The 27,695-nt window shown below is 46.2% G+C and overlaps 1 protein-coding gene across 1 annotated transcript in view; it reads right to left on the bottom strand.

Annotated features, from left to right (window-relative positions):
- UNC80 (unc-80 subunit of NALCN channel complex) overlaps window positions 1-27,695 on the bottom strand; it is a 2,521,865-nt gene that overhangs the window by 45,455 nt on the left and 2,448,715 nt on the right. The window contains exon 63 of the mRNA XM_086955549.1: window positions 18,557-18,753. Coding sequence (XP_086811675.1) covers window positions 18,557-18,753 — 197 coding nt within the window. The remainder of the gene's footprint in view (window positions 1-18,556; window positions 18,754-27,695) is intronic.

Genomic DNA, 27,695 nt, shown 5'->3' with positions numbered 1-27,695 from the left:
TATTTATATTGTGTTTATTTTTGTTTACAGATTGGAGGAATTGATTAAACATGTAAGTGCTACTCATTGGGAGTTCTCCATAGCGTACTAAAATAGGTACTGGGTACAAACTGGCATTTATTGTTTGTTCGGTTTGTTGTGTCACATAGGGCTGACTGTTGAAGATACCTGCTTTATATACTTGTGAGTATGGCAGGGATACTGTTGTTGATTTGGAGAACTACTCTGTAAATATTAGGTGTACATATTAGGTGTTTTAACTTTTCTAGATTGCGGGACATATTGGTCCACCTGGCTATTAGCATATTATACTTCCGGCTCGAAGCATTAGGTAAGACCTTTTATTGTTATTCTGGGTGTGGTTCCCTTTGTTAAACACTCTGGGCTCTTATCGGGTTAATTAGTTTAACTAGTTTATATAGATTCAGACCACCTATTCTGAATCTTCATTGTTGGTGATTTTTGTCTTTTATGGTGAGAAGACGATATCTGAGATGCATGGTTATTTAGTATGTTTTCATTGTTTTCAGATGTTGTGAAATACACATGTGCAACGTTTTTCGTCCTGAAGATGGTCCTGGGGAATGTTTGAACCATTAGGGGACCGAAACGTCGACGTGTAACATCGATTTGCTGAATAGGGAACCTTTGTGTTGATTTGAAATTATCACTTCATACTTTGAATAATTTGTATTGTATGATATTGTGTGTATTCATACAATGGAGCAAAACATGTTTGATACTACTAATAATAAGATCTAGAATGTTAGTAGTAGGTTGGTTGCCATATTATGCCGTTTGAATTTTGAATTAAATAAAGTACGATACAGGGGGCGTGGCTAGCAGCCGATGATGGCGGCAGCCTAGAAGGAGAGCTCCGTGATTAAGGCGGCTCCCAGTTAAATCCGCACATCTATCCGGTAACAAAACTACCCAGGCGGGAAGGCAGCGAAGCCCAGGACCAGGCGGCGGCAGTTCGAATTCGCCGGACCTCAATCCGAGATCAGGAACACCAGTCATTGTCAGTGCCCCGAGCGGGCCTGTGGGCGACCTCCGGACCGGGAGGCACAGTGAGCGGCACGCCGACAGGAAGTGGCCTGGGTCAGGCAGCCATCCGCCGGAAACACCCGACCACGGAGAGCGCCGGGGTAATCAGAGACCGAACCTTCCAGCATCCGTCACCGGACCGCGGGGAGCCGATCCGCCTGCCGGGAGGCTCAGCTGAGGTGAGGGGAACGCTCGGTGAGGACGGGCTCCGGCGCCCGGTGCGACGACGGGGGGAGCTGACGCCGCCATCTTCAGCAGCGGCGGCCAGAGCGCAGAGTCTGGCAACGGCGGAACCGCGCTGCCTCAGTGTCTGCACAGCGGCCCCCCCCTGGCCGATCGGAGAGCCTGGCAAGGCGCAACAGACCCGAGGGCATCCCCGCCCAAAAACCAACAGAGCATCTGCGCGAGGCACCTGTCCTCGCAGCGGAAGGACCTATCTGGAAGCAACCCGAGCCCCCCCATCGCCATCAGGGGACCGAGCACGAAGCTCCGGCGAGCCAGGGTCGCTGTAAGCGGTGCTGGAAGGGACAGAGGGAGTCCTCCAGGGCGGTGACATTCGGTTGCGCGCCCCGTCAATGAATCCGTGACCCGGCCGGCCACCACACACCAGAGGCCCGTTCAGATCCGCGAACTCACTGGGACACCTCACGGGGGCCACACTTACCCCCATAACCACAGCGGGGGCCCAGGGAAGACCCCCGGTAGCCGGCAGAGGAAGATAGCTTGGCCCAGGCGAATCCAGGATGGCTGGCAAGGGGCATAAAGGCGGAGCGACACAATCACGCCTGGACCGCTTTGCTTATGAAAAACCCGGCTCCCCCTCCCCCTCGCAGGACGCCAAAGCACAGGCGAGCAAGACAACCGAAGTGACCGGGGGCAAGAAAGCGACCATTGATGACGTCATGCGGGCCCTCACGCAGGTACAGGCCACGGTGGGGTCGATCTCGGCCGAGATCACACTTATAAGGGCGGACTTCCACAAAATGACAGAGAAAGTGAACAATATGGAGGTTGTGACCAAGTCCCTGGTCGAGGACGTCTCGGAACTCCAGATTAGTATGGAACGCATCTCGAGGGAGAACAAAGAACTACGCGACAAGCTCGATGACCAGGAAGGGCGCTCGAGGCGGAACAACATCCGTATTATTGGTGTGCCAGAATCGGAAGACACGAGGGCGATGGACCTATATGTGGAGAGTTTGATCAAAGACACCCTGAAGCCCAAAGGACTCTCCGCCTTTTTCACAGTGGAAAGAGCGCACCGGGTACCGGGGGGACGCCACAAGACAGGAGCTAACCCCAGACCGATCATAGCGAGGCTCTTCAATTTCAGAGATCGGGACGCCATCCTACAGGCGGCAAGGAACTCGCCCCCCATTAAGATCCAGAACGCGACGCTGGCATTCTTTCCTGATTACACGGCCGAGGTGGCACGGAGGAGGCGAACCTTTTTTGAGGTCAAAAAAGAACTCAGAGCCAGGGAAATCCCATACTCGATGCTCTTCCCGGCCAAGCTTCGGGTCGTAGCGGACAACAAGACTTGGTTTTTTGAATCACCGGAGGTGGCGCAGGATTGGCTGGAGGGTTGGAGAGCGGCGGGCCCTCGTCGCTCAAATAGACAGAACAAACACCGTACAGCTGGCTCCCAACAGGGCTCACAAGCCAACGACGAAGATCTGGAGGTACATTCCCCTTTATCCGACCGTCAGGAGGAAAATGCAGACGGGGATCAATAAGTCACAGCCATGGTCCGACTGAACGAAACATGATATGAACAGGCAACGCCGCCTTGGACACTGGGCGGAAAGGCCTCCGCAGCTGAAGAAGGGGGCCGCTGACCACGGAGAAACCTTCACCCCAGCGAGCAAGTACTATGTTATGGGGCGGGATCAGGCACTCTGCTGAGTTGGGGGGGCGGGCAGTTCTGAGTCCGTTGAGCAGGGGGGCAGGGAGGGGGGGAGTTGGGGGTAGAAGGGGGTTTTGGTTTTCAGTTTCTACACAGGGGCAGGATAGCTACGAAGGGGCACACGAGTATAGGATGGTATTGTCACAATGCAACCCACAGGGGCACTGCACGGACCTCCTGGTCGTCCCCGAGCGCAACTTCACAGGCCGTACACCAACACAGGATGGGGGAGGACACTAATGTAGGGCAGACGTCCCCGCTACTCCTCATGTCCTGGAACGTAAGGGGCCTGGGCGACAAGATTAAACGTGGGCTGGTCCTGCAGAATATAAAGAGGCTGCACCCCGCCCTGGTCCTACTACAAGAGACACACCTCACCGGCACAGCTACGAAGGCCCTAGACAGAAAAGGCTATAGCATGGTAGTACACTCTGGATTCACAAAGGGGTCCCGGGGCTCCGGGATATTACTTCATCGCTCATCCAGGTTCATAGTCCAATCAACGGCAACAGACACACAGGGGCGTTTTGCAGCGATACACGGCCAGTGGGAGGGGAAGCCACTGAATGTGGTCTCGGTCTACATCCCACCAGCGCTACACAACATAGCTTTTCCGGAACTAGGGAAATTCTTGTTAGATCTTCCTGAAGGGGATCTTGTCGTGGGGGGGGATTTCAATGCAGTGGCACAAGACTCCCTAGACCGCCACCCGGCGCGCATGCGTACACCAGGGCCCTCCAAACTGCATGACTTCATGGAAGCGCAGGGTTTAGTGGATGTGTGGAGGCGGCTACACCCAGATGATAGGCAATATACATACCATTCAACAGTCCACGACAGCCTGTCGCGGATAGACTATTTCCTGACGTTGGGGGGGGGTCTCCTCACTTTCACTGACTCCCAAATTAGGCCGAGAGGGATCTCTGACCACTCCCCGCTTACACTGACTCTGTCCAGTCAGAGAAAATCCCGCAGACGACTTTACCCTATTTACCCGGGTTACCTTAAAGAACCGGGCGTAACCAGGGCATTGAGGAAAAGCACACGGTCCTACCTTGCAGAGAACGTGGGGTCGGTGGAGTCGCCCACTGTTCTGTGGGAGGCCTACAAGACAGTCCTCCGCGGACAGGCGATCTCGGTGATCGCACAGCACAGACGCACACAACGTCAGGAACTAACAGACCTAGAGGAACAACTAGATAAGGCAACACGAGACCACGAGGGGAACCCGACTGGAGACACCCAGCACACACTCCGACTGGCCCAGCAGAGTCACACCGACTTTCTGCGCCGCAGAGTGCGAGACAATATGTCCGCAACGGCGAGCAGGGTATACGATATAGGCGATAAGGCTGGGAAGCTCCTGGCATGGTTGGAAAGGGCACGGGGTGGCCAGCGGGCGATATTGCAACTGAGGGACTCTCAGGGTGAGGTACAAACCAGTCCGGCACAAATAGTGGAACTCTTAGCTGACCATTTCCACTCCGTATACTCCCCTGACTATGAGGTCACACGGGAAATGGCAGAAAGTTCCCTTGTGGGAGTGCCGACCCGCACTCTCTCCCCAGACCAAAGGGACGAACTCGACTCCGATCTGACGGAGGAAGAACTACAGGCGGCCATAGCAGCAATACACCCCGGGAAAGCACTGGGCCCCAATGGTGTGCCAATAGAATGGTACAAACTCATGTCCGAGACGCTGTCCGCACCATTGCTCGATATGTTTCAGGAGTGCCGGGGACGGGGACGACTCCCCCCTGACCAGCGCACGGCCACAATAGTCGCAATACCTAAGCCCGGCAAACCCCCTGAGGAGTGCGAATCCTATCGCCCGATCTCCCTCCTTAACGCCGAGAGTAAAATCCTGGCGAAACTGCTGGCCACCAGGCGACTGCCCCATCTGGCGCACCTTATACACCCGGACCAGTCGGGCTTTATGCCACACCGCAGTACGGCGCTGAACTTGCGACGGCTGCATGGGGTATTGGCCCGAGCCCCGCAATTGGAGGAAGCTGCAGCGGTACTGTCGCTCGATGCCAAAATGGCATTTGATATGGTGGAGTGGCGCTATCTCTTTGCAGTCCTGGAACACATTGGTATCGGCCCAACGTTCATATCGTGGGTCAGACTGCTATACACCGAACCCATGGCTAGAGTAACCGCAAACAGACACATATCGAGGGAGTTCCCGTTGGCAAGGGGCACGAGACAGGGGTGCCCACTCTCGCCACTACTGTTCGCCCTAGTACTAGAACCCTTGGCCACGATCCTCAGGACCACCCAGCTGCTGAAAGGTATACAATGGGAAGGTGGAGGCGAGGATAGGGTTTCCCTATACGCCGACGACATGCTCGTTGACCTCACGGACCTCACGACCGGTATCCCGGTCTTGCTGGCACTATGTCAAAGCCACGGTACGGCCTCGGGCTATAAACTCAATTGGTCCAAATCCGTGATATATATGATAAAGGGCGACCTTCCAATACTGCCTACAGATTGCCAATTACTCGTAGAACGCGTCGCCTTTAAATACCTAGGGATACGGATTACAAGGGAGCACTCGACCTTCCTTGACCTGAATCTTAAGCCCCAGCTGGACAAATTGAAGACTGATGTGCGCCTCTGGAAAAATCTCCCCCTAACACTGCTAGGTAGAGCGGCACTCTTTAAGATGCTGGCGCTCCCTCGCTTCCTTTATGTTCTGGAAAACACGCCGGCAGTGGTTCCCGTGTCGTTCTTCCGTCACGTCTCGGCCCAACTGTCCACTCTCCTGTGGGGAGACAAACCGGCCCGGGTCGCACAGTTGAAATTAACCAGAGACTGGTATAGCGGTGGGATAGCCCTCCCCAACCTCGAACTATATTACTGGGCGGCTCACCTTAAGGTGATTAACCAATGGATCCACGCAGCACAAGACGACCCGGCGTTCAGGGCGGATAGACACCAACTAGGCTTGTCCACTCTGCTAGCCCCACTCTATAATAAAGGGATGGTGAGGAAGTTAGAGGGGCCTACCAAACACACTGTAGCCTTATGGCACAAAGCTCAGAGACGGCTAGGATGGGAGGGAGTGATCACCAGACTCACGCCACTATGGGACGCCAAGGCCCTCGGTAACCTGCGCAGCTCCAAGGGGTTCGACCAATGGGACAACATTGGGATCTCCACGGTGGGCGACCTGTGGACCAGGGAGGGTGTGCTCTCCTTCACGGCCCTAAGGGAACAATACGACCTTGCGGAGACCGAAACATACAGGTACATACAAATCAGGCACGCACTCCTGTCGGTGCTAGAAACTGGTGCGGCGCTTCCGGAGTCGGCTCCGTTAGAGGACCGATTGCTTACAGACTACATGGAGGCCGGGGCAACCTCCCTCACTTATCGGAAACTCATGAATAACCTGCCGGACCCCCTGGGGAAACTAAAGGAGTATTGGGAGGACGAGATAGGGGACCTAGATGAGGCAGACTGGAACGCAGCCCTGGCTTCGCCCAGGGAGGCGGGTATTTCCACTCGATTCAGACTGATCCAGTTCAAAGTGCTACACAGGATATACTACACCCGCACGACACTGTATAAAATACATAGAGCAGAACACCCACACTGCCTGAGAAGCTGCGGGGAGGAGGGTACACTATACCACACTATATGGACGTGTCCACATATACAGGATTACTGGCGGCGTGTCACGCGCACGATCTGTCAGACCCTACAGAACCCATTTGCACCAGACCCCAGGATCTGTCTCCTGAATGTGTGGGGCCCAACAGACCTTTCACTGCATGCGAAGAGGTGGGTGATCATAGGTGTAATGCTGGCGAAACGTGACATCGCGAAAAACTGGGGGGCACAGGAAACACCGACACTGGCGCAATGGTGCAGAAATATGGATGTGATTATGCTGACCGAGCGGGCAGTATATCAGCAGAGGCATAATCCTCGGAAATGGAACGGGATTTGGTCACCCTGGAACAAGTATAGGGGAGACCTCTGCGAGCCCCTGCCCGAGGAAGGAGATGGGGACAGCTCAGAGGATGACGAAGGTCTGGATTGATGGGAGGGAAGGGGGGGTGAAATGTGGAGACAATAAATGCTACAGGACCATGGGAACCTGCCCGCAGATGACCTTACTGAAATGTATATCTGAACCGAGACCTGATAGTTGCATTTGGGCACTCTAATGTTGATATAGACCATTGCTAGGAATCGTGGATTTAACCCTGAAAGTAGCAAGTTTAAGTTGGGGGGGTAAAATTTTAAAAAAGTTGCTCTAATGACTATGGCAGCTGAATGTTGACGCTGCACTGAAGATCTAATATGCGTTACTGTATACCATGTGACAGCAACAACAAAAATAAAATATTAAAAAAAAAAAAAATAAAGTACGATACATAACAACAATTCCATGCAGTATTTGACATCTGTTCACTTGTTGTGACTATTTATAAATTGTAAGTAATTGAGAAATAATTCCTTAGGGGACATCTGTGTATTTTTGCGATAATTTTACCCAGTCCTCTTGGGATAAGTGGGTGGCTCTGTGTTCGTTACAACTAAGCGGGAGACCAGCGCTGTAGAGAAAGTCAGAAAACTCCACTGGAAGGCCATCTAGCACCAGGGTTTTGTTGCAGGGCAGTTCCCTGATCATTTCCTTTACTTCAGGTTTGGCAATTGGTTCAGCTAAGCCTTGTTGATGAGCTCTTACTAACTTTGGGAATTTGAGGTTGTCCAGAAATACTTCTATTGCTTCTTCCCCGAAATCCTCAGATGCCACATATAGTGTTGTTTAGTAATACCTGAATGCTATGTTTATGTCCAATTGCGTGTGCCCTGTTGTGCCATCTATCGTGGTGACCTCTTGTATGGGGGTGGAGGGTGGCACATCCCGCAAGATCCTGGCCAGGACAGTTCAGGCCCTTTCGGCTTTCGCATATTGTCTTTGTGTATATGTTCGGTAATCTATGACCCGCAGTCGCTAAAGGAGTTTGGCATGTGTGACACATGCTTCTTTTAGGGCCGCATCTTTAATGATGTCTGAGGCTGCTGCATGCTCTAGTCTGCCCAGTTTGTCTTCTATTTTTTGTAGTTCCTTGTTAGTCATTTGTCGGGCTCCCACCATTGTACCGATAGCAACCTCTTTCACAACTTTCTTAAATGCCTCCCATTCTATTTGGCGTGAGGATGTTGTTTCCATATTTTCAGTAAAGTAATTGGAGATAGTTGTGGTCAGGGTATTGCTGAACACGGAGTCCTTAAGTAACTGCGGTTGCAGCCTCCATGTTGGATATAGGGTGGGTTTTCCCCCCAGGAGAACGTAATTTCCAGGGCGTTGTTGTCAGATAGCGTTTTCCCAGTTATGTGGTGTGTTTGTGCGAGAAGGGGCGGTTAACAAAACATTCTATCTATACATGTGTGTAGCATATGAGGGGGAGAATAAAATGAGTATTCGCGGCTTGCATCGGTTAATGTCCAGCCTGTAGCCCAATCGGGAAGTGCGGCGTCTGTTTCATGGCGCCAGTCCCCAGTAGCGGTGGGTGAGATCGATCAAGGCTTAAGTCTAGGACTGCATTATAATCTTCCCCAATTGCCAAGGGGAATCCACCCAGTCAAACAATACTGTATTAAGGGCACTTAGGAATGTATCCTGCTCATAATTCGGGGCGTACACGCTGCCAAGTACTACGTGTGTGCCGTCCAGTGTGCCATGGATCAAAACATACCTGCCATTCACATCTATTCTTTGCTCTAAAGCAACAAAAGGGGTACCATTTCTGATCCATATGGCAGCCTCTCTTGCAAATGCAGAGTATGATGTGTTAAATATTTGTCCCATCCATTTTTTGCGTAGCTTAGCAGCCTCTGAGCTGGTGAGATGTGTCTCCAGCATTAAAACAATATGTGCCTTCCTTGTATTTAGCTGAGCATATATTCTAAGCCGCTGCACCGATCCCATGCCCCTTACATTCCAAGTAGTTAATGTATACTTTCCAGCGATAGTGAAGTAGTGTGGCTCACTGGTTAGAGGCGGCAGACCTGAGAGCAGAGGACGGCCCGGGACCAGGGTTCGATTCCCGGCGCGGCAGGTTTCTGGACCAGGGTCAGTGGACTTGATAATTCTCTCGCCTCGGTGCCCACTCTGATCAGCGATCACACTCGGCAACTCTGGGCATTAGCTTGCCTCATCTTCACTAACGGCCCCACCAGACCGCCGGGGATGCCTGGTCTCACCCTGGAGATACCCATTAAGGGACCATCTCTCAGGGAAGCCAGGAAGGGTTTCGCAGCGGTCAAAGCGCCTTGGGACCCTCCGGGTAAGTAGTGCGCTATATAAATGCCTATACATTTACATTTACATACAGCGATAGCCATATATGCATATGCATCGTCTTGTGTCCTTTCCTTCAAAGGCAGTCAGGGTTCCTGGAGGACAAACTTAGGAGTGAGTCAGATAAGTAATTTGATAACGTGACCCAATACTAGCTTTACCCAAGAACCTGTGGAGGACCAAACTAAACAGCAATGCTGAGAACAATACCTTTTTATACTTAATGTAGTCACCATGGGGGAGGTGGCGTCCATGTTCTGCCACGCTTCTGAATTGGTTGTCAGTGTTACAGTGCACTTGACCGGACCATGGCCATTTGTTAAACTGTAAAGATAGTGCGAGGCCCATATGCCATACAAATCAGTGTGCCCTCTACCTCAAAGTATCGTGGGGGTCTATTTCGACAACTAAGTGTGGTTCTTTTCCCAGGTGTTCGTTTGCGGGGTAATGGAGAGGAAGAGAGCAAGACTGTTCTCCGAGTCTGAGTGTAGGTTGGTGTCTTCGGAGGATTCCGCTGAGGACAGTGGGTCTTGCTCAGCAAGTGCCGCTGCCCCCAGTAGTGCTGATTTTTGGCTTTCCATGACTTGTTCCGGGGATGGGCTTGATTTTGTCTCCATACGGTTCAGTTTCCTTCGACGTGTTTTCTCTTTTTGTGCCTTTTGTGGCTTTTGCTTGGTGGTTTGTGTTGACCCTTGGGATGGGCCAGAAGAGAACATGACTTCCATCCATTCAGTAGCCTCCTGCGGATCATCAAAGAAATGTGATTTATGTTCGCGAATAACTTTTAGTTGGGCCGGGAGTAGAAGGGCATACTTGAGGTTGTGGGTTCTAAGCTTCTTTTTAACTTCCTGGAAGGAGGCTCTTTGGCACTGGACCGCCACTATGAAGTCTGGATACAGTGAGATCTGCTGGTTCTCCAACAGGGTAGCGGTCTTCTCCCTGGCGGTCCTGAGTAAGGTGTTGGAGTCTTGTAATAGTATTCGGGCTATTATAGGTCGGGTGGTGGTCCAGCAATCAGTGGTCTTGTAGGGATTCTGTGTGCTCTTTTCACACTGAAGAAGTCAGTTAGTCCCTCTGGGGCGACGGGGTTGCGCAGAGACTGTTCCACAAATTGCGTTGGATTTGTTACCTTGCAGCATTCCGGCAGGCCCACTATACCAACATCCGGTGATAGGGTCCACACTACAACCCTTCAGATTCAAAACAGGGATGTTCTCTCAGCCTCGGTCCCACTCTCCAGGGTTTTTAGCACTGGCTGTTAGCGCGGCCAGCGCAGGTCACTACTTCAAGGCCTTTGTCATCAGAGGGATACATAGGCCCTGCCAGCGTCCTCTCTTACTGGGCCCGTCTCTCTCTGTCTCCCAGTGTCACAGGATTTGCATGTCTCTTAGGGAGGGTAGGGTTCGATCGGAAGTTAGTTGAGGAGTTCATCTGTGAAAAAATGAACCAGAGAACCGCTGCGTTGGCAAGAGCTTTGGCAGGGAGCGTGCTTAATTTTTAGTAAATGGCGCTCTCAAGGGCATCTTTACGGGAGCCTCAGCATTTTTCCTATTTGCTGTAGTTGAGTGGAATCAGTTTCCAGTGCATTGTTTCGCCTTTCAGGCGCATCGCACTCACCACCAGATGGATCAAGTTTTGGCATGGCCCCTCAAGCCTGCTTAGGGTCTTCAGGCCCGTAACTTCCTTCCGGCAAGTCGTCATACCTTGTTTCAGTGTCCCGCTGCTTCCTGGTGCCGCTGCTGGGTTCGGGCAAAAATCTTGGCTTCCAGGTGAAGCAACGCACTCCCCACACCAGAATCTCTGTTTCGGAGGACCGTGGCTGCCTATTCCAGCCGGAAGCTGCCTCCGCAGCCGGGGGTGTATGCCTCAGCCTGTGCGGTTCTGGGTGAACAGATCCCTGGCTCTTCACCCCTCGCTCAGCTTACTAGGGGTTTCGGGCGGCAGATGGACTGTGTATTGTTCGGAATGGCCCTGCAATGCTGCCTATAACCTCAGAATGGTACACCCAGCCCGGAGCACAGTTAGAACACGTCCACCATGCTCGGCGGTTAGCCACTCCCCCCACTTCCGCTACTCTCCTGATAACAGTTTTGAAAAAAAGGCAGATTCTTCTGTGGCAATATGGCTAGGAGATGAGAGGCCAGTGGCTGGGGTGGTGTCAAACCCACTGGCATCCTGCAGATCATCAAACATGTTCTCCTCTAAAAAGCATAACAGTCATCATCTATATCTGGATCAAAGTTGTGGAATTCTGGGTTGGATTGATGTAAGAACACATCCATGGCACTGAAGCACACACTACGCAGTTTTTTTTCTCCGTCTCTAGTCCCCACTTCTTGGTAAGCAAATCCAGTCGGAACATGAGCAGTATACTGTTCTCTTTTAATTCATGCATGAATCCGAGTTCATCATTATTCAACAAGAAGCAGCCAATGGTGTTTCAACCTCCTGGACATTTTCAAGGCTGCAAGACCACATATAACAATTATTTATTTGTGACTTACTGACACTGCTATATAGTGCCAACACTTCGTGAGTGTACCGTCACACATCATCCTGCTTTAATTTTTAATGTACTTTTATCTATTGCAGTCACTGAATAGGCACCCAGTGTTCACACCTGATATGGTGATGGCCTTCAAACACTGCCCTTCCTCATGGAATTTCTTTATCATGAATGCACATTAAAAAATTCACACAGGGTGATGTGTGACGGCACACCCACGATGTGGTGGCACTATATAGTTTGTCAATAAGTCGTAAATAAATATTGTTATATGTGGTCTAGTAGCCTTGGAAAAGTCCAGGAGGACGAAGCACGTGTCTGCTGCTTCTTGTTGAATAATGATGTACACGGATTCATTCATGCATTAAAAGAGAACAGTGCCTCGCTCATGTTCGGACTGGATTTGCTTACCAAGAACTGAGGACTAGAGAAATAGGAAAAAAGCTGCATTGTATGTGCTTTGCTGCCGTAGTTGTGTTACGATATTGTTCTGCACTGCCTTGTAGTGTGGCTTATTTGTACCGGAGGTGGCTGGGTGCTGGCACCACAATAGCACCACTAACAACTGACATTTTTGGTTACTTTTAACATTGGGCTCTATGCCTACTGCCCTATACAGTGGATAGATATGCATAACCACTAGTCGAGCTTCAGAATAGGATAGGTTTATTGGATTCGAATCTGGTGGCAGTTATGTCGGAACTAGCATCAGGGCTCGCACCTGTGGTGTCTGTCTAGATCCTTAAGACCACCTCGGACATTGCCCAGAAACCGGAAACAGCCGTGCCCTGCTCAGAGAAGGGATCGAACTCTGAAAGAGGTACGTTGTACAGTTAGGGATGGATCCACAGATAGGCTTTCAACAGGCTGCCAGTGGGATTCCGTGGGCTACCAAAAATAGAGACTGCAGCCACTTTCAGGTGTTGTTTCATCTGCCGCGGCAGTCCACTGAGAAGGAAGGAGCTGCAGTGGTACAGGTGCGCACTCACCCAAGTGACTCCAAGGCCTAGAGGTCAGATCAGTCCAGGGAGCGAATGCGCGTCCATGCCTCCAACCTTGACTGGAACCAGGACTGCTACCTCGCCTTTTTTTGCAGTTTGGCAATGGCGAACATGGCCTTACAGTCTCTGATTGCTTTCCGGTTAATCTTTGAACAACACAAACACATTTGTGTTTTGATTGGAGACTAAACACCATGGACAGACGTTGTGGGGTTCCAACACTGACATCTGCTGGTGATAGTCATGACACAGCTTGAAATCTGTCATTCTAAGGCCCATATCTTCACACTGTAAGAGATTTTTGTTTGGAAAAAATAATTTCACTGGGTGAAAGTTCGGGCAAAAAGACAGCAATGCTACCTCCAGATCTGCGTTGGAAGGTGCAGAAAGAAAGGAACTGATGTGAGTATGTAGAGCTTATTTTTTTTTATTTTTTTAAAAAATAAAATAAAATTTTTAAGACTGATCTGGGTGTACCAAGGTAGTGATCTCTTTTAGCAATCTGGTTGCAAGAAGTTTCGCCAGGATTTTAGGCTCAGCGTTGAGCAGCAAAATGGGTCTATACGAGGAACAAAGTGTCCTAGGCTTGCCTACCTTGTGAATAACCACAATATTTGCCACCCGCTGATCATATGGAAGTTGACCCACCTCCCTGCTGTCTATTAACATGGCTCGGACATAAGGGGCGAGTTTATGAGCATTCAATTTGTACAGCTCTATTGGTATTCCATTGGGGCCGGTAGCCTTCCTGGATTTTACCCCCCTAATCGCCTGTGCGACCTCATCATTTGTGAAAGGGGAGTCCAAATATCCCCGATCATCATCCGACAATTCAGGCATTCCAATGTCTCCAATCACTTCACTGTTTTCTGCCTCCGTATAGCCACTGGCAGTGGTATATACCCCCTTTAGTAATCCGAAAAAGCATCTGCAACTGCCTGCAGATCCGTAAGTATAGCGGAATCCGCGCCCTGCAACTCAGGAACCAGCCTCGACGCCCACTCGCTCAAGCCATGCAATCAATTTGCCGGCCTTGTCGCTGTGCTCATATATCCGACTCTGGACGACATTGTTCTGGGCTATTGCCCTATCTCTAGCTAAACATTTACATTCATCCTTCCGTAGTTTCAAAAGATGCTGGGCCTCCGGAGTAGCGTTTCTCGCCACCACCTCCTCTGAACGCACCACCTCTGCCTCCGCCCTAACCACCAATACCTGATGCCTCCTTTTCTTCCCAGGCACTAGATACAGGATCTCGCCACGCATCACTGTCTTGTATGCCTCCCACAGTGATATCACTGAGTCAACAGTACCCACATTTTCCGGGAAATAGGGATCCGATATCTCGACTATCTCTTTTTTTGGTGGCTGGTCTTTTAAGTTCCACGCATTGATGGAGGTCACTCTACCCACCGCCAGCTGCCCGAGTTCGACACGCAACCACATTGGGGAATGGTCAGAAATACCCCTACCACGGTAGCGCGCCTCCCTAACAGTAGCTGCCATTACCGCCGGTATCAATACGTAGTCCAGTCTGGACAAGCTATGATGGGCGGCAGACATGTGAGTGAAATGTGCCTGCGTTGGATACCGTACCCGCCAGTTATCTACAAGCCCCATGGTGTCAAGAAAATCCGGGAGCCACCTCTGCGACTGTCTAAGTACCCGCGCCGGATGCCGATCGATCTCACCGTCAAGTACAGCATTAAAGTTTCCCCCCAACACCAACAGGCCCAAAGGCAGGGTCAGGAAGACTGCTCCCAGATCTCAAAACGTATCGGATTGGAGGCCCGGGGGCACATATGTCGACAAAAAGGTCACCGTCCTCCCTCCCCACTGCCCCAAAACACCAATATAGCGTCCCCTCTGGTCGGAAAGCGTCGCCTGGATCACCAAGGGGAAATAATTTTTCATCAAAATGGCAACACCCCGTGACCCCGTGGTAAACCCCGCATGTGCAACCAATTTATACCCTCCTTTATGAAGGGCCATGCAGCGGTTCCCGATGAGATGCGTCTCTTGCAGTAGTACCACGTCCGGGGCATTGTCGTCTAACAAGCTGACTCACCATCCCTCTCTTAATTCTGTCACCCAGTCCGTTAACATTCCAACTAAGCACCTTTATGCCCGATCCCTGGCTAGCGTACGACATTTGACTCACACAAGCGTCTTTCAACTACCACCTTGCAACCTGATGCATAAAGAAAAGGGAAATTCCCCCCCAAATGCAAGCAATGTTACATACAAAAGGATTTCAACACAAAACCACAGCTCACCCCAATGTTCCCGCCCAGGAAGGGGGAGGAGCTTGCGTTCTTATAGAGTCCCTGATATCACAGCCGGAACCAACAGACGCGATGCGGAGCCGAACAGCGCCACCTGTCGACTTGCAAGGGAATTGCTATTAAAGTTTCCAGGTCCAGTCTTGTGCCTGGGCGAAATTCACAAAGCGAGGAATCTGCAGTTAGAAGTCTCTATCAGAAATTTAAATGTTTGCGCCATTTTCAATATATTGTCTATGTAATGTAAGAATATTGGATAGAAATCAGTTTTTTTTTTAAAACAAAAGTTTTCATTTTTTTTTTTTTAATAAATCTTTTTATTATTTTAAACAAGAACAAAGGAACAGACATATCCGGTGCCATACAGACATATGTTGATAATAGGGTGAACAGGATTGACAGCAGGATAAACCTGGAGCAACAGAAGAATCCCTGAGAAGCCAACAGTAATAAATACGGAATAAGACTTATAACCTTACAATCAATAGACAATTTAAATGCGGACCCTCAGGACCCTCCCACCCATAAAATCAAAACAGCAGAAGAATCATGGCAACCAGACACTGGAATTCGAAAAACAGAATCAGGATATTTCGACAATATTGCTAGTATAGGAAAAACTTAAAAAGAGATTGAAAAAAAGGGGAAACCATATTAGCGATAACAGAAAGAAAACAAAAAACCCAAACCCCCACCCTGCACCCCTGCAACGGCTATCGCATATCCCGCAATAGCAGTGTGCCTGTCGCCCCAACAAACTAAATTCGAAAAGTAGAAAAGAGAAACTGTGGGGGAGGGCATTTCCATATAAGCTCCCGGTCCCCTTTCCCCCGGCCAGAGACAAGCACCCCCTGTGATGAAAGGTCAATAATGTCTATAATCAACAAAAGAGAAATTAGGGGGAGCCAGGATGAACCGCACTACCTCCCGCAAGACCAACAGCCACGAAATCTACATCCATTAAGGCCGTAATACCAACTACAGTCGATCACTCTCAGCCCAGGCCCTTCCGAACCATTATGTGAACCCCTCCGATTACTTCAGCAGGAGAACCAAAGTGAAAAAAGAGTCTGAATAAATGCAGTACAATACAATTCAAAGTCAGCAGGTTGCCAAGAACTTCAGCAGCACAGGAACACTCCTTCATGGATGGATAGTCCCAATGTAGTTTTCTCCAAGATCGGAAAGTCACCAAAGAGGGAAAGGACAATCACTCACAAGATTCTCCGGGAAGGGAACGCAACTCGATTCTCCCAAAGTCAGCGGTGATGGTAGGTATGCCAATATGTTCAAAACACTGGGTTCAGGATTTTCCAGGAAACCGACCAAGGGCTGCTGCTCCTCTTGTCGCACGGGGCTCTCGTTCAGATTCAAGATGGCCGTAGCCGAAATCATAGCTTGCGGTAATACTTGAGATGTAACCGGGTCCGGTTCCACGCACTCCATCACCAATAAGCCCATCATCATTTTGTGAATCAGGGCATCCACATGAGAATGAAATGCCCCGATGGCTGCCAATATTGTCTTTAGCGACGGATCACTCTCCGTCCGGTCCATTTCTCCACGCTCAGCAACGATCATGTTCACTTCCCCCGGGGAGCTGGCTTCCTCGGGGGGAATGACAGGAGCGGAACGGACGACATCAGAGGGGACTGGTCAATATCTGCGACAACAATATGTATCTCGCTTCGAGAGCGAAGACCCCGACTCACCAAACACCGGCCGTGCCACACCGGGTCCGCGGGTCAGGGACCTCCACCCCCGACCACTGTCGTGCCACGTCACCCCTCCCTCAATGTTGGTCAGGCAAGATGAGCGCCGTCGAGATCGGGCAAAGAAAAAAACCTCCACCTCGGTGGACCAGACCCTGACTGCCACTCAAGGCCGATGTTGTTCAACTTCGACACGGCCAGATCAAAACTCGAGGACCCGCTCTCCTGCTGGGTTAGGCCGCAAACTTCAACTCGACGCAGCTCCGTCACCCAAGCGAAATAGGTTTTCGGAATTGCACCATCAGAGTGAGCATCGGTTCATCTACACGGTGGTCGGGCGTAAAATCAGGATTATCGACAGGATCTTCTGGCAGGATATGGAGGTCGGCGGAGCCCGGAGCCTAAGCGGCCATCTTGGTTGCTAGCGTAGCTCCTCCCCCAAAAACTAAAGTTTTCAACAAAGTGTCCCAGGCCCCTCAGTCCCAAGAGATATCTCCTTAGAATTGGTAAATCATCTAAGAATGTGAATCTGTAGACCAGCTAATGCTGGCACCTTACGGTGTTTATAGCGTTACAACATTAAGTCCCAGATTTTTGCGTTTTCCTTCTGTTCTCAAGGCAAAAGAAGTCCTTATCTGATATTTACCAAACCATGCACAGCCACTTTGCACAGCTCTGCGTTTTTGGTAAATACAAAATAGTGCAAGGCATCAGGGATGCGCAGCATTGGTGGAGCATGGGCATTGAACTGGTTCCACCCATAGATTTTGACGCAATCCTAGATTTACTAAGGTCAGTAAACATGCAGTTGCTCTAAAATGGTGCGCCTCCCAAGAATCAGGTGTCACAAAGAGAAATTAATTTCTCCCCATTACTTGTTTTTTTTTAACCTTCCTGGGATGGTTCTAGGCAGTTTCGAATGTGCCTTCACAAGGAGGAGGCAGTAGTACAACAGGGCTTATTTATGAGCCCTTGCATCACTTTTACTCTGCCAGAGTGTCACTTTTTATGGCGCACCAGCATGGTAAAAAATGTGCCATGTTGCTTCATATTTACAAAGTGACGCATCTAGGTAGATACGTCACTTTGCAAACCTCTGCGCCACATTATACCTGCACCAGGTATAATGTATGCATGGTGGGTGTTCCGACGCAAGTAAGCCTCGTAGAAGTGACACAGTGAAATCTATGAGATTTCTCTGCGTTACTTCTAGGACGCAAATGAGTCAATGTCTTATGCCTGCCTGACAGCAGGCGTAAGGCTGATGCAGGCACTTTTGTAATAGGACTTGCCCATGTGAAATGACCTATTGATGGAGTTGCGTCACTTTCATGACAAACTCAAGCAATGCGTAATTTTTGCGCCTACAGATACGTCAGAAATACTGACGTACCTGTAACTCCTTGCAATATGATGCTTCATACAGTAAACATGACGCATCCAATATGCCACACGGAGGGCACAATGAAAAGTGACGCATCGCTTTTTTCACCTAGCGATGCGTCAATTTTCATACATGAGGCCCACCATATCTTAGTAGATTTCTGCTCTGTCTATTTCACGCAATGCAGTGCAGCAACTTTGTTTGCTGCCCTGCATTGCATGACATGTTAGTAAATATGCCCCTTAGTTCCTAGACATATGCAAATTCTGATGCTCAGCTGCAACAAAGAGAATACAATTATTTTCTTCAACAAGATATACTTCTCCAGTTCTAGACTGTATGAGAAACTCTGTTAGAAATTGCCACTGTTCTCTAACCTGCGTGTCGTGTTACCTGGCTGGCAGAGTGGCTATAGAGATCAGCTGAAGCAATGGCAGGTGAGGAAGTTAGGGCAGGGCTTGCCACTCTTTCTGCTTTGGGCCCTTGGCTTCCTGAACTGCTTGCTGGTAGTGACGACGATGGTCCTGGATCAGCAGAAGTAGAGGGCTCAGGATGCGTTTCAGTGAAGGTCACAGATCTTTTCTGGTCTGCTGCAGGACAAAGAGATATAAAGATAATTATTTCCTTACAAAAAAGTTCTTATAATTTTTGCAGGTGACTACTTTTTGAAATGGTGTAAGGGTATTTGCCTCCACTTTTGTGAAGCGAAAGGGCACTACATCATCATCGAAAAGTTAAAACCAATTTAAATTCATGACAAAGGCATTTTCAGTTGAAATGCTACAACACTTTCATGAACTGAAAAGAAAACTGTAGTATAAGTGAATAACCCACATCAACAGAGGCCCAATTCTTTTTAGGAGTGTGCGCTGTTGAGTGAAGCAAAGGAGAACCACAACTATCAGTCTGTGCTGAGGGGTTTTTAGAAAAGCATATTTTGACGCTGGTATTATAGCCCCTATTGTACAGCAAAGAATTGTTACCGCTATAGGGAATAACGAGGGAGTGAACCTGTTGTTCATGTGCTACATTCATTGTTTTCTTACGGCCTTTAATCCCGCCCCCAAAGCACCAAAAGCGAGACAGGGTTGTGGCAGGGTTAGCTTTTATGCAGTGCCATCAGTGCTTTTTTTCAGTTCAAAATAATGTTATTACATTTTTCAGAAAAAATAACATAGACAACACAAAAAATGTTAGCATGAGCAATAATACCTAAATAATTTATGAATACAAATGATCAGCAAAATATAATAGGTAAGTAAATTGCAATAATCAATAATGAATAAAAAGGAATAAAGAAAAGTAGTAGAAAGGGAAGGGAAAGGGGGAGTGGAAGTAAGGGCACATACTATATCATCTTTTGTATACATAAGAGTTACTGATAACAAACAGATAATACAAATTGTGATATTAGACAAAATATGGAGCAGAAAAAATACATTCACGATAACAAATATGCATCTAAAGGCGACCAAAAGGATTGGTAAAAATTAGAGTTATGTTTAATCCCATGTAGGGATAATTGTGCACCTCTTCTTGTAAAAATGATCCAGGACCACCATGCATGAACAGACAGAGATGGAGCATCGTTCCAACAAAAAGTGATAGATTTTAAAGCAGCTGAAATTAAGAAATTAAACAATTTTTCTTCTGAGTCAGTGAGATGATGTCCAAGAGCAACCGATTTACAAATTAAGAGCTTATATGAAAGAACATCTTGAATAGGTAATATTTTTAGCATATTATCCCAAACATCAGTCCAAAATTTTGAAATTAAGGGGCAGTCAAATAGCATATGCTGTAAGGACCCTGAGTGCAATTAGCAATGCCAACAAGTATCAGATTGTATTAATTTAGCACGGAATAGACATGATGGGGTCCATAAAGAATTGAACAGGCTATAAGCATTGGTCTGGTAGAGTGACACAGGTAGCCAACCAGAAATACTATTACGCCAAATAACTTAAAAAGAGTCATTAGATAGAGAAAGGGAAAGTTCATTATTCCATAATATTGAAATTACATTAACATTGGTACCTATTGAAGTAGCTAATTTTTTGTACAAAATAGAGACTGCATTGGAAGATGTAGATACAGCTTGAACATTAATTATCAAATCTGTTGCAACAGTAGAAGGAATACCATGCGGGAAGGAATCTAAAATTGAACTACATAAAGACTCATATTTAAAAAAATCAGAATTAGGTAACTGAAACATTGATTGTAAAATGTCATAGGGAATAAAGGCATTATCACAAAATAAATCTTTAAGGTAAAAGATACCAGCCTTAATCCATGAATTCCAAAAATTCACATTTCTATTCAATTTAATAACAGAACTATGCCATAATGATACATCTGCAGTAGTATTTATAGGAGAAGCAATATCTGAATCTAAATCATTAAATATTAGTTTCGATGATTTGATAATAACTGAATGGTGTATAACTGTAGATTTATGAGACATAGTAAGCAATGTGGGTAATGGAAAAGGATTAACAAGAGATTTCTCTATATTAAACCAAATAGGAGGCTTAAGTATAGAGGAAGAACTAAACCATAGAGAACTTTGGGGCATATTATCAAGGGGGTTTATCTCTGCTTTTTTGGCTTTAAAAGCCAAGAAAGCGGAGATAAAATTATCTCCCTATTACCAAGCTGTCGCTAACACCAGTTAGTGACAGCTAATAGGAGATAGCGACCATCTTGGGCCCCGCTTTGCATGTCAGTGATATTTATCACTAATGACATGCAAAGTGGGCGTGCCAAGATGTTAGCGACTGGAAACAGTCCCTAACATCGCTATCTCCTATTACCAACTTTTGGAGATATTCGCGCTAAGCGCGAATATCTCCAAAAGCTAACACCTACCCTGAGCAGTTCTTAGCCATGTTATCCAATGGGAGGTGGATAACATGGCTAAGAGCATTTGCTCGATAATGCATGAATATCGCTGACTTTTCAGCGATATTCATGCATTGCGGCCGTTTTTTATCGCATTTGCGATAAACCTTGCTAATAGCAAGGTTTATCTGCGATAAAAATCGCCGATGTGCGGCGATAATTTTTGTCTCTAAACAAGTTAGAGACAAAAATTATCGCTAGTTGTTGGCAATATGCCCCTTTGTTTTAATATAAATGCTTTATGATATAAAAAAAAAGTCAGGTAGGCCAAAACCCTCATTACATTTGGGTATTTTTAGTTTCTTATAACAAATTCGAGGTGATTTATTATTCCAGAGAAATTTGGATAACAGTTTATCAACATATTTATAAAATTTGAATGGGAACTGAGTAGGGATCATAGAAAGGGAATAAAAGATTTTAGGAGCAATATTCATTTTAATGGAATCCATTCTACCCCACAAAGTGAGATGAAGTGAGGACCATTTAGATGTTTTATTCTTAATATAATCAAGGATAAAAGTACTATTCAATGTTAATGTTGTTGGGATGGAGGACGAAAACAAAATACCAATATATTTCAATTTATTTTTCTGCCAAATAATATCTGTCATAGGTACCATATCAGGGGTGCAAAAAACATTTAAGGGGAAAAATTCAGTTTTATTAATATTAAGTTTGTAACCAGAGACTGTGGAATATTTGGTAATAATTTCTAATAAGGACGGGATTGAGGAGATAGGATCACTAATAAATAACAACACATCATCAGCATAAGCTAAGGTTTTGATAGTAACATTCTTTATCGTAATACCTTTAATATTATCACATTTTCTTATATGACTTAGAAAAGGTTCAAGTCTCAGTATAAATAAGAGTGGGGAAAGGGGACAACCTTGTCCTGTGCCTCTAAAAAGGGAAAATTGAGTAGAAATTTGGCCACTGATAAATAACCGAGCAGTGGGGGCAGAATACAAGGCAGAAATCATACAGATAAACAAGGGACCAAAATTAAAGGACAATAAAGTCTGGAATAAAAATTGCCAACGGATTTTATCAAAGGCTTTTTCTCCATCTAAAGCCATTATTTCAGAGGGAGCAAGTAAAGTAGGACTCTGTTCAATTACATGCAGTAAGGTTCTCGAGTTGTTAGCAGAATATCTATTCTTCATAAATCCTGATTGATCTGGGTGGATAATAGAGTGAAGTATAGGGGCTAATCTAGAGGCAAGAATTTTAGCATATAGTTTACAGTCTTGATTAATTAAAGATATAGGACGATAATTTGAAACAAGGGTAGGATCTTTATCAGGTTTGGGAAGGACAATAATTAAAGCATCAGCAAACGAACCTGATACAGTCCCAGAAGAACCCGAAAAAGTGAAAAGTTGAAATAAATATGGCAAAAGATGGGACTGGAATTCTTTAAAAAATTCAGCTGGAATACCATCAGGGCCTGGGGACTTATTTTTTTTAAGAGATTTTATGGCTGCTAAAATTTCATCAGTAGTAATGGGTAAATCTAATCCAAGTCTATCTGATTGTGAAATTTTGGGCAAACCACAAGAATTTAAGAAAGAGTCAATTAATGAGCTATCATGAAAATCTGGTTTATTACATAGATTAGAGTAGAAGTCAAGATTTTTTTTAACAATATCATTATGGGATAGTGTAATCTTGCCATAAGGACCTTGAATAGAAGTAATCTGTGTCTTATCTTTTATGATACACAGATAATTCACTAGAAGCTTCCCAGACCTATTGGCAGTAAAATGAAATCTAGCATTAGATTTAGAAATTTGAACACCAGCTCTTTTACTGAGGATAGAGTTAAATTCATAACGAAGCTTTTGTAGCTTAACTCGCAATTGAGTATCATTGGATGTAATAAATAACCTTTCAAATTTCGCTATTTTCTTTTCTAGGTGTTTGATATTAGCATTGAAGGATTTGTTCTCATAAGCCATAATAGAAATTGTAGCACTTCTAATATAGGCTTTAAAGGCATCCCATTTATTGACCATAGAAGAGGAATCTTCCGGGTTAAATAAAAAATAATCTTGAACGGCCTTTAATAGTTTCGGTTTATTATGCTCATTAAGAACAATGCCAGTATTCATACGCCATCTAGTTTGTTTGGTAAAAGTAGAGGATAGATTTAAAACAAAAGAAATCAAGGCATCATCAGATATATCAATATTACCAATCATAGGGTTAGTTGCAGATTGGATAAGTGGTGTAGAAAGTAAAAAAATAATCAATTCTGGAATGTGAATTATGGGGATTGGAAAAAAAGGTAAAACATTTATCAGTGGGGAAATGTAAACGCCAGATGTCAGCTAACTTTGTAGTATGAATAAAGGATTTAAAAGCATGAAAAATCTTAGGAGGACGAAATTTAGTACTAGACAACCTATCTAAGAATGGGTCAGCAATAACATTAAAATCACCCCCTACAATCAACGGAACTTTACCCAACATTAAGACTTCTGTAGTAATATTAGACCAAAAAGTAGGGTCACCAGCAGTAGGACCATAAATATTAAGCAAAAATAAGGTCGAATCATGAATTTTAATTTTAACTATTATATATCTACCCGCTGTATCTGAAGTTTTACTTAAAACTTGACAATGTAGTTTTTTCGCAAAGAAAATAGCAACACCATTTTTCTTACCATTAGCAGGAGATGACACAATAGTATCGACCAACTTCTTTTTCATATAATTTAATATTTTATCATCAATATGAGTATCTTGAATAAAACAAATGTCTGCTTTACAACTATATAAATAATCCAAAATTTTTGTACGTTTAACTGGGTGTCGCAAACCTTTCACATTTAGAGAAATAACTTAAATATTATGAACATTAGCCATCATTAAGAGAAGAGAAAAGGAAGAACAGCAATGGAACAAGAAGAGGTGAAGAAAACATAGCTAAGGAATAGAAGACAGTTACTCTAGATTTGAAAAAAGGGCAGGAAGAAAAAAAAATAGGGAGAAAAAGAAAAATAAAGTTCATTAATATCAAGAAAGAAACGCACATGCGTTCTACAAGTATGACCGTAACCGTTGCAGCCCAAAGTACATAAAAACAATGACCTTGTCAGGGCACAAGAATTTGGTAAAGTTCAAGTATTTGAATCATGAGTATCCATGGAATGTGCGAATGCTGATCCAAAAAGTGATGTAAATCATCAGGACGCTGAAAAGATTTTGAAAAATTGTCTTTCCAGATACGCATAGTAGAAGGGTCAAAAAGATCACACTTGAACCCAAGACTTCGCAATTGGGAACGCAGAGCAGAGAACTCCTTGCGAGTAGCAACAGTCTCCTTTGCAAAATCCGGGGCCCTTATTTATGAGGCCTTGCGTCAGTTTTGCGCCGCCGGTGCGTCACTTTTTGTGACGCACCAGCTGCGTAAAATATGCGCCTTGTTGCGCCATATTTAAAAAGTGACGCATCTAGGCAGATGCGTCACTTTTTAAACCCCTGCGCCACATTATACCTGCGTCAGGTATAATGTATGCAGAGGGGGCGTTCCCCCGCAAAAAGCCTCGTAATAGTGACGCAGTGAAATCTACAAGATTTCACTGCGTCACTTTTAGGATGCTGTTGCGTCAAAATCTTGCGCCTGCCTCACAGCAGGCGTAAGACTGACGCAAGCCCTTTCACATGGCGCTTTCCCCATGTGAAAGGACGCATTGCTGGAGTTGCGTCACTTTTGTGACACACTCCAGCAATGCGTCACTTTTGCGCTTACAGATGCGTCAGTAATACTGACTTATCTGTAAGTCCTTGCGACATGATGCGTCATACATTAAATATGACGCATCATTGGTGTCGCAAGGAGTGCGTAGTGAAAAGTGACGCATCGCTGTTTTCACGCAGCGATGCGTCACTTTTCATAAATGAGGCCCCGGGTGTATAAAAATGTTATTCCCATTGACCATCAAGGAAGGAATCTCCCTCGCAGCTTTGCGTATCAAAACTAGGTGGTGATGACGGAGAACTTTGAAGATCATTTGACGAGGTTTAGAAAGCTTAGAATTGGGATGTGAAGGAATCCTATGGGCCTTATCAATCTCAAATTTTTCCGGAAATGTAATTTGTAAAAGGCCTGGAATCAAGTTTTCTAAACACAGTCTGCAGTTATCACCTTCAACCTCTTCTGGAAAATTAAAAATGCGCAAGTTGTATCCTATTACGGATTTTCCATGTCTAGAAGTTGTGAAGACATTGGTGAAATTTTGGCAACAAGTGGATGAATAGAGTCAAGCTTAGACTTATTATCCTGTATTTTAATGGCATTATTAGAGATTTTTATTGATAAACTCGCCATATCTTTACGAACATTTTTAATTTTTGAAGCAATAGAATCTGTATTACTGCGAAGAGCTTGAATTTCCTCTAAATTTAGAGATAATGAAGGTTCTATGATTCAATCGCCTTAGATTTAATTGGTGAAGGTGAAACTTGCTGCCTTCTCTTAGAATGAATAGGATTTTTATTTTCTATTTTAGTAATGTAATGAAAGTCAAAAAAATTCAGAGAGAAAATGGATATGTGTAAAGTTATAAGGCAACAATAAGAAATCCTCAGTAAAGCAGGTGCAGCAGCTAAAATGAGCTATGGGTGTGGCTAGGCCTAAGCCAGGCCCTTTCCTGAAGAATTGCTCCTCCCCCTGACTGACTGACCTGGCTGTTCCTGGGAGCAGAGCTGGAAGCAGAAGCAGGATAGAAGAAAAACGTTGCTCCACAGACAAAAATCATCAAAAAGCACCAAACCTGAGAGGTATTGCCTTTAAAACATATTAAATCACATTTTTGCCGCTTTCCTGACAAAATGTCGGTGTTAAAATGCCAAAAATCGGGTCTGACGCGGCGGAGCTTCCTAGGCGTCTCTGGCATTAGTGCTTTAAAGCAGCCATTGCTGCTAAAGTGTATGTACTCTACCTATAAAGTTCCAGTAATTGTATAGGAGTCTTTCCCAATGTAGTGTTGCTCCTGTGCACACTAACGTTTCCTTTGTCTTCTCTGGAACCTTTGGGTATGTCCGCAAAGACATGGGAGAGGAAATAACAGGGGCTGGAACCCCACCCTTCTGCACTTCATGGGCGCCACTAAGTGCAATCACTGAATGTGTCCTTAGTACATCAGTACACAACTGTTCTCCCTCCTTTGCCGTGTTTAATGTGTAACATAATAAATACCAGTGCCCAAAGTGTTACTCAGCAGCCCATGGCTTGTGATGCTGAAGATCGGGTTTGTTGAATACAGATGATGAATAACCTTGATTTGACCTGATGCCTTTCTCCCACCCCAAACCTTTCCCTGCCCACTTATCTCAATCTTCCAGGTTCTTTTAACCAGCAGCTTTGTATAAGATAAAATGCAATGTTAATTTAGTACTGCCTCCACACATGTTGCCAGGGCAGTAAAAAGTTATTACTTGTAGACTGTAGTTCTCCAGTATTGGTATCTTTCATAGATTCACATGTGTGAATCATCCCTATTGTCAAGCAGGTGCATTGTTAGCCTATTCATTTTAAAAGAACTAAACTTAAGCCAATCAGTAAACAGATCAGTGAACACCACTCCCCTCAAGGGCCAGCAAACTTCAGATTTCTTAGCACCAGTGTGATAGTAAGCGTTCTGATAGATAAGCCTGACCAGGGACAAGGGTGGATTGCATGTGAATCCATGAACAATACCAATACTAGAGTACTATAGTCTATACCATGAGTACTCGCAAACATTTTTTTCCAGGGGCCGCAAAATTGACCTATGGTATGATCGAGGGCCACACCGATGGCAGCTGGGGGGTGTAAAGTGGGTGTAGGGGAAGCAAAGTATGTATATCTAGTGGCTGTCTTTACAAATGAAGTTGTTCCTAAAGTTAAGGGCCTACTAACTTCCTTTCCCTAACTGCAATTAACCTTTAAATAAGTGTTTGCAGTATATTTAACTCTTTTTAGGTCGAGGGACCGTAGGCTTGGCCGTAGGCCAAGACCGGAAGTCCGGAGAATTATTGATTATTAGAGCGGCTGCTTTATCCCGCCTCTCTTTTCGTCTCTCCTCCATTGGCTGGCTTCCTAAACTGAGGCCAGCCATTGGAAGAGAGAGCCGTCCCTCCAAAGAAGCTCCGTCACTTTCGGATTCGGGGGCGTGTTTGTGCCGTTCTTTCTACTTTTTAGCCACGCCCCTTTTGGGGACGGCCGAACACGCCCCCGAATACGAAATTTTTCAGAAGCTTGCAGCCGCCATTTTGCTTCTCGAGCAGCGTCTACCAGGACATGAGGTAAGCCTCTGCCCCCCTGTTTGTGCCTCGTTACTTGTGTGCGTGATCTGTATGTATTTCTGTCTGCATCCGTCTGTCTGCCTGCTTCCCTGGTGAGCCTCACCCCCTCTCTGTATCATCGCTCCTAAATCTGCCTCGTGTTATGTTTCCTCTCCGTGCTGTCCTCGGGTCTGTAAACTGACATCTTTTCGTTTCGAAAGTTGTCACACTTTGACACAATAATGGTCGCAGGGCTGTTGTCTGTCCTTTCAATGCACAAAGCTGAGGCTTTGCCTTCCCCGCGTCGTCTGTGCAGCTCCGCCTCTCAATCTCACCTCTCCGGCTGGCT

The sequence above is a fragment of the Lissotriton vulgaris genome, chromosome 2_1 (genome assembly GCF_964263255.1).
Source record: "Lissotriton vulgaris chromosome 2_1, aLisVul1.2, whole genome shotgun sequence".
Taxonomy (NCBI): Eukaryota; Metazoa; Chordata; class Amphibia; order Caudata; family Salamandridae; genus Lissotriton; species Lissotriton vulgaris.
This window is presented reverse-complemented; position numbering and strand designations above follow the sequence as displayed.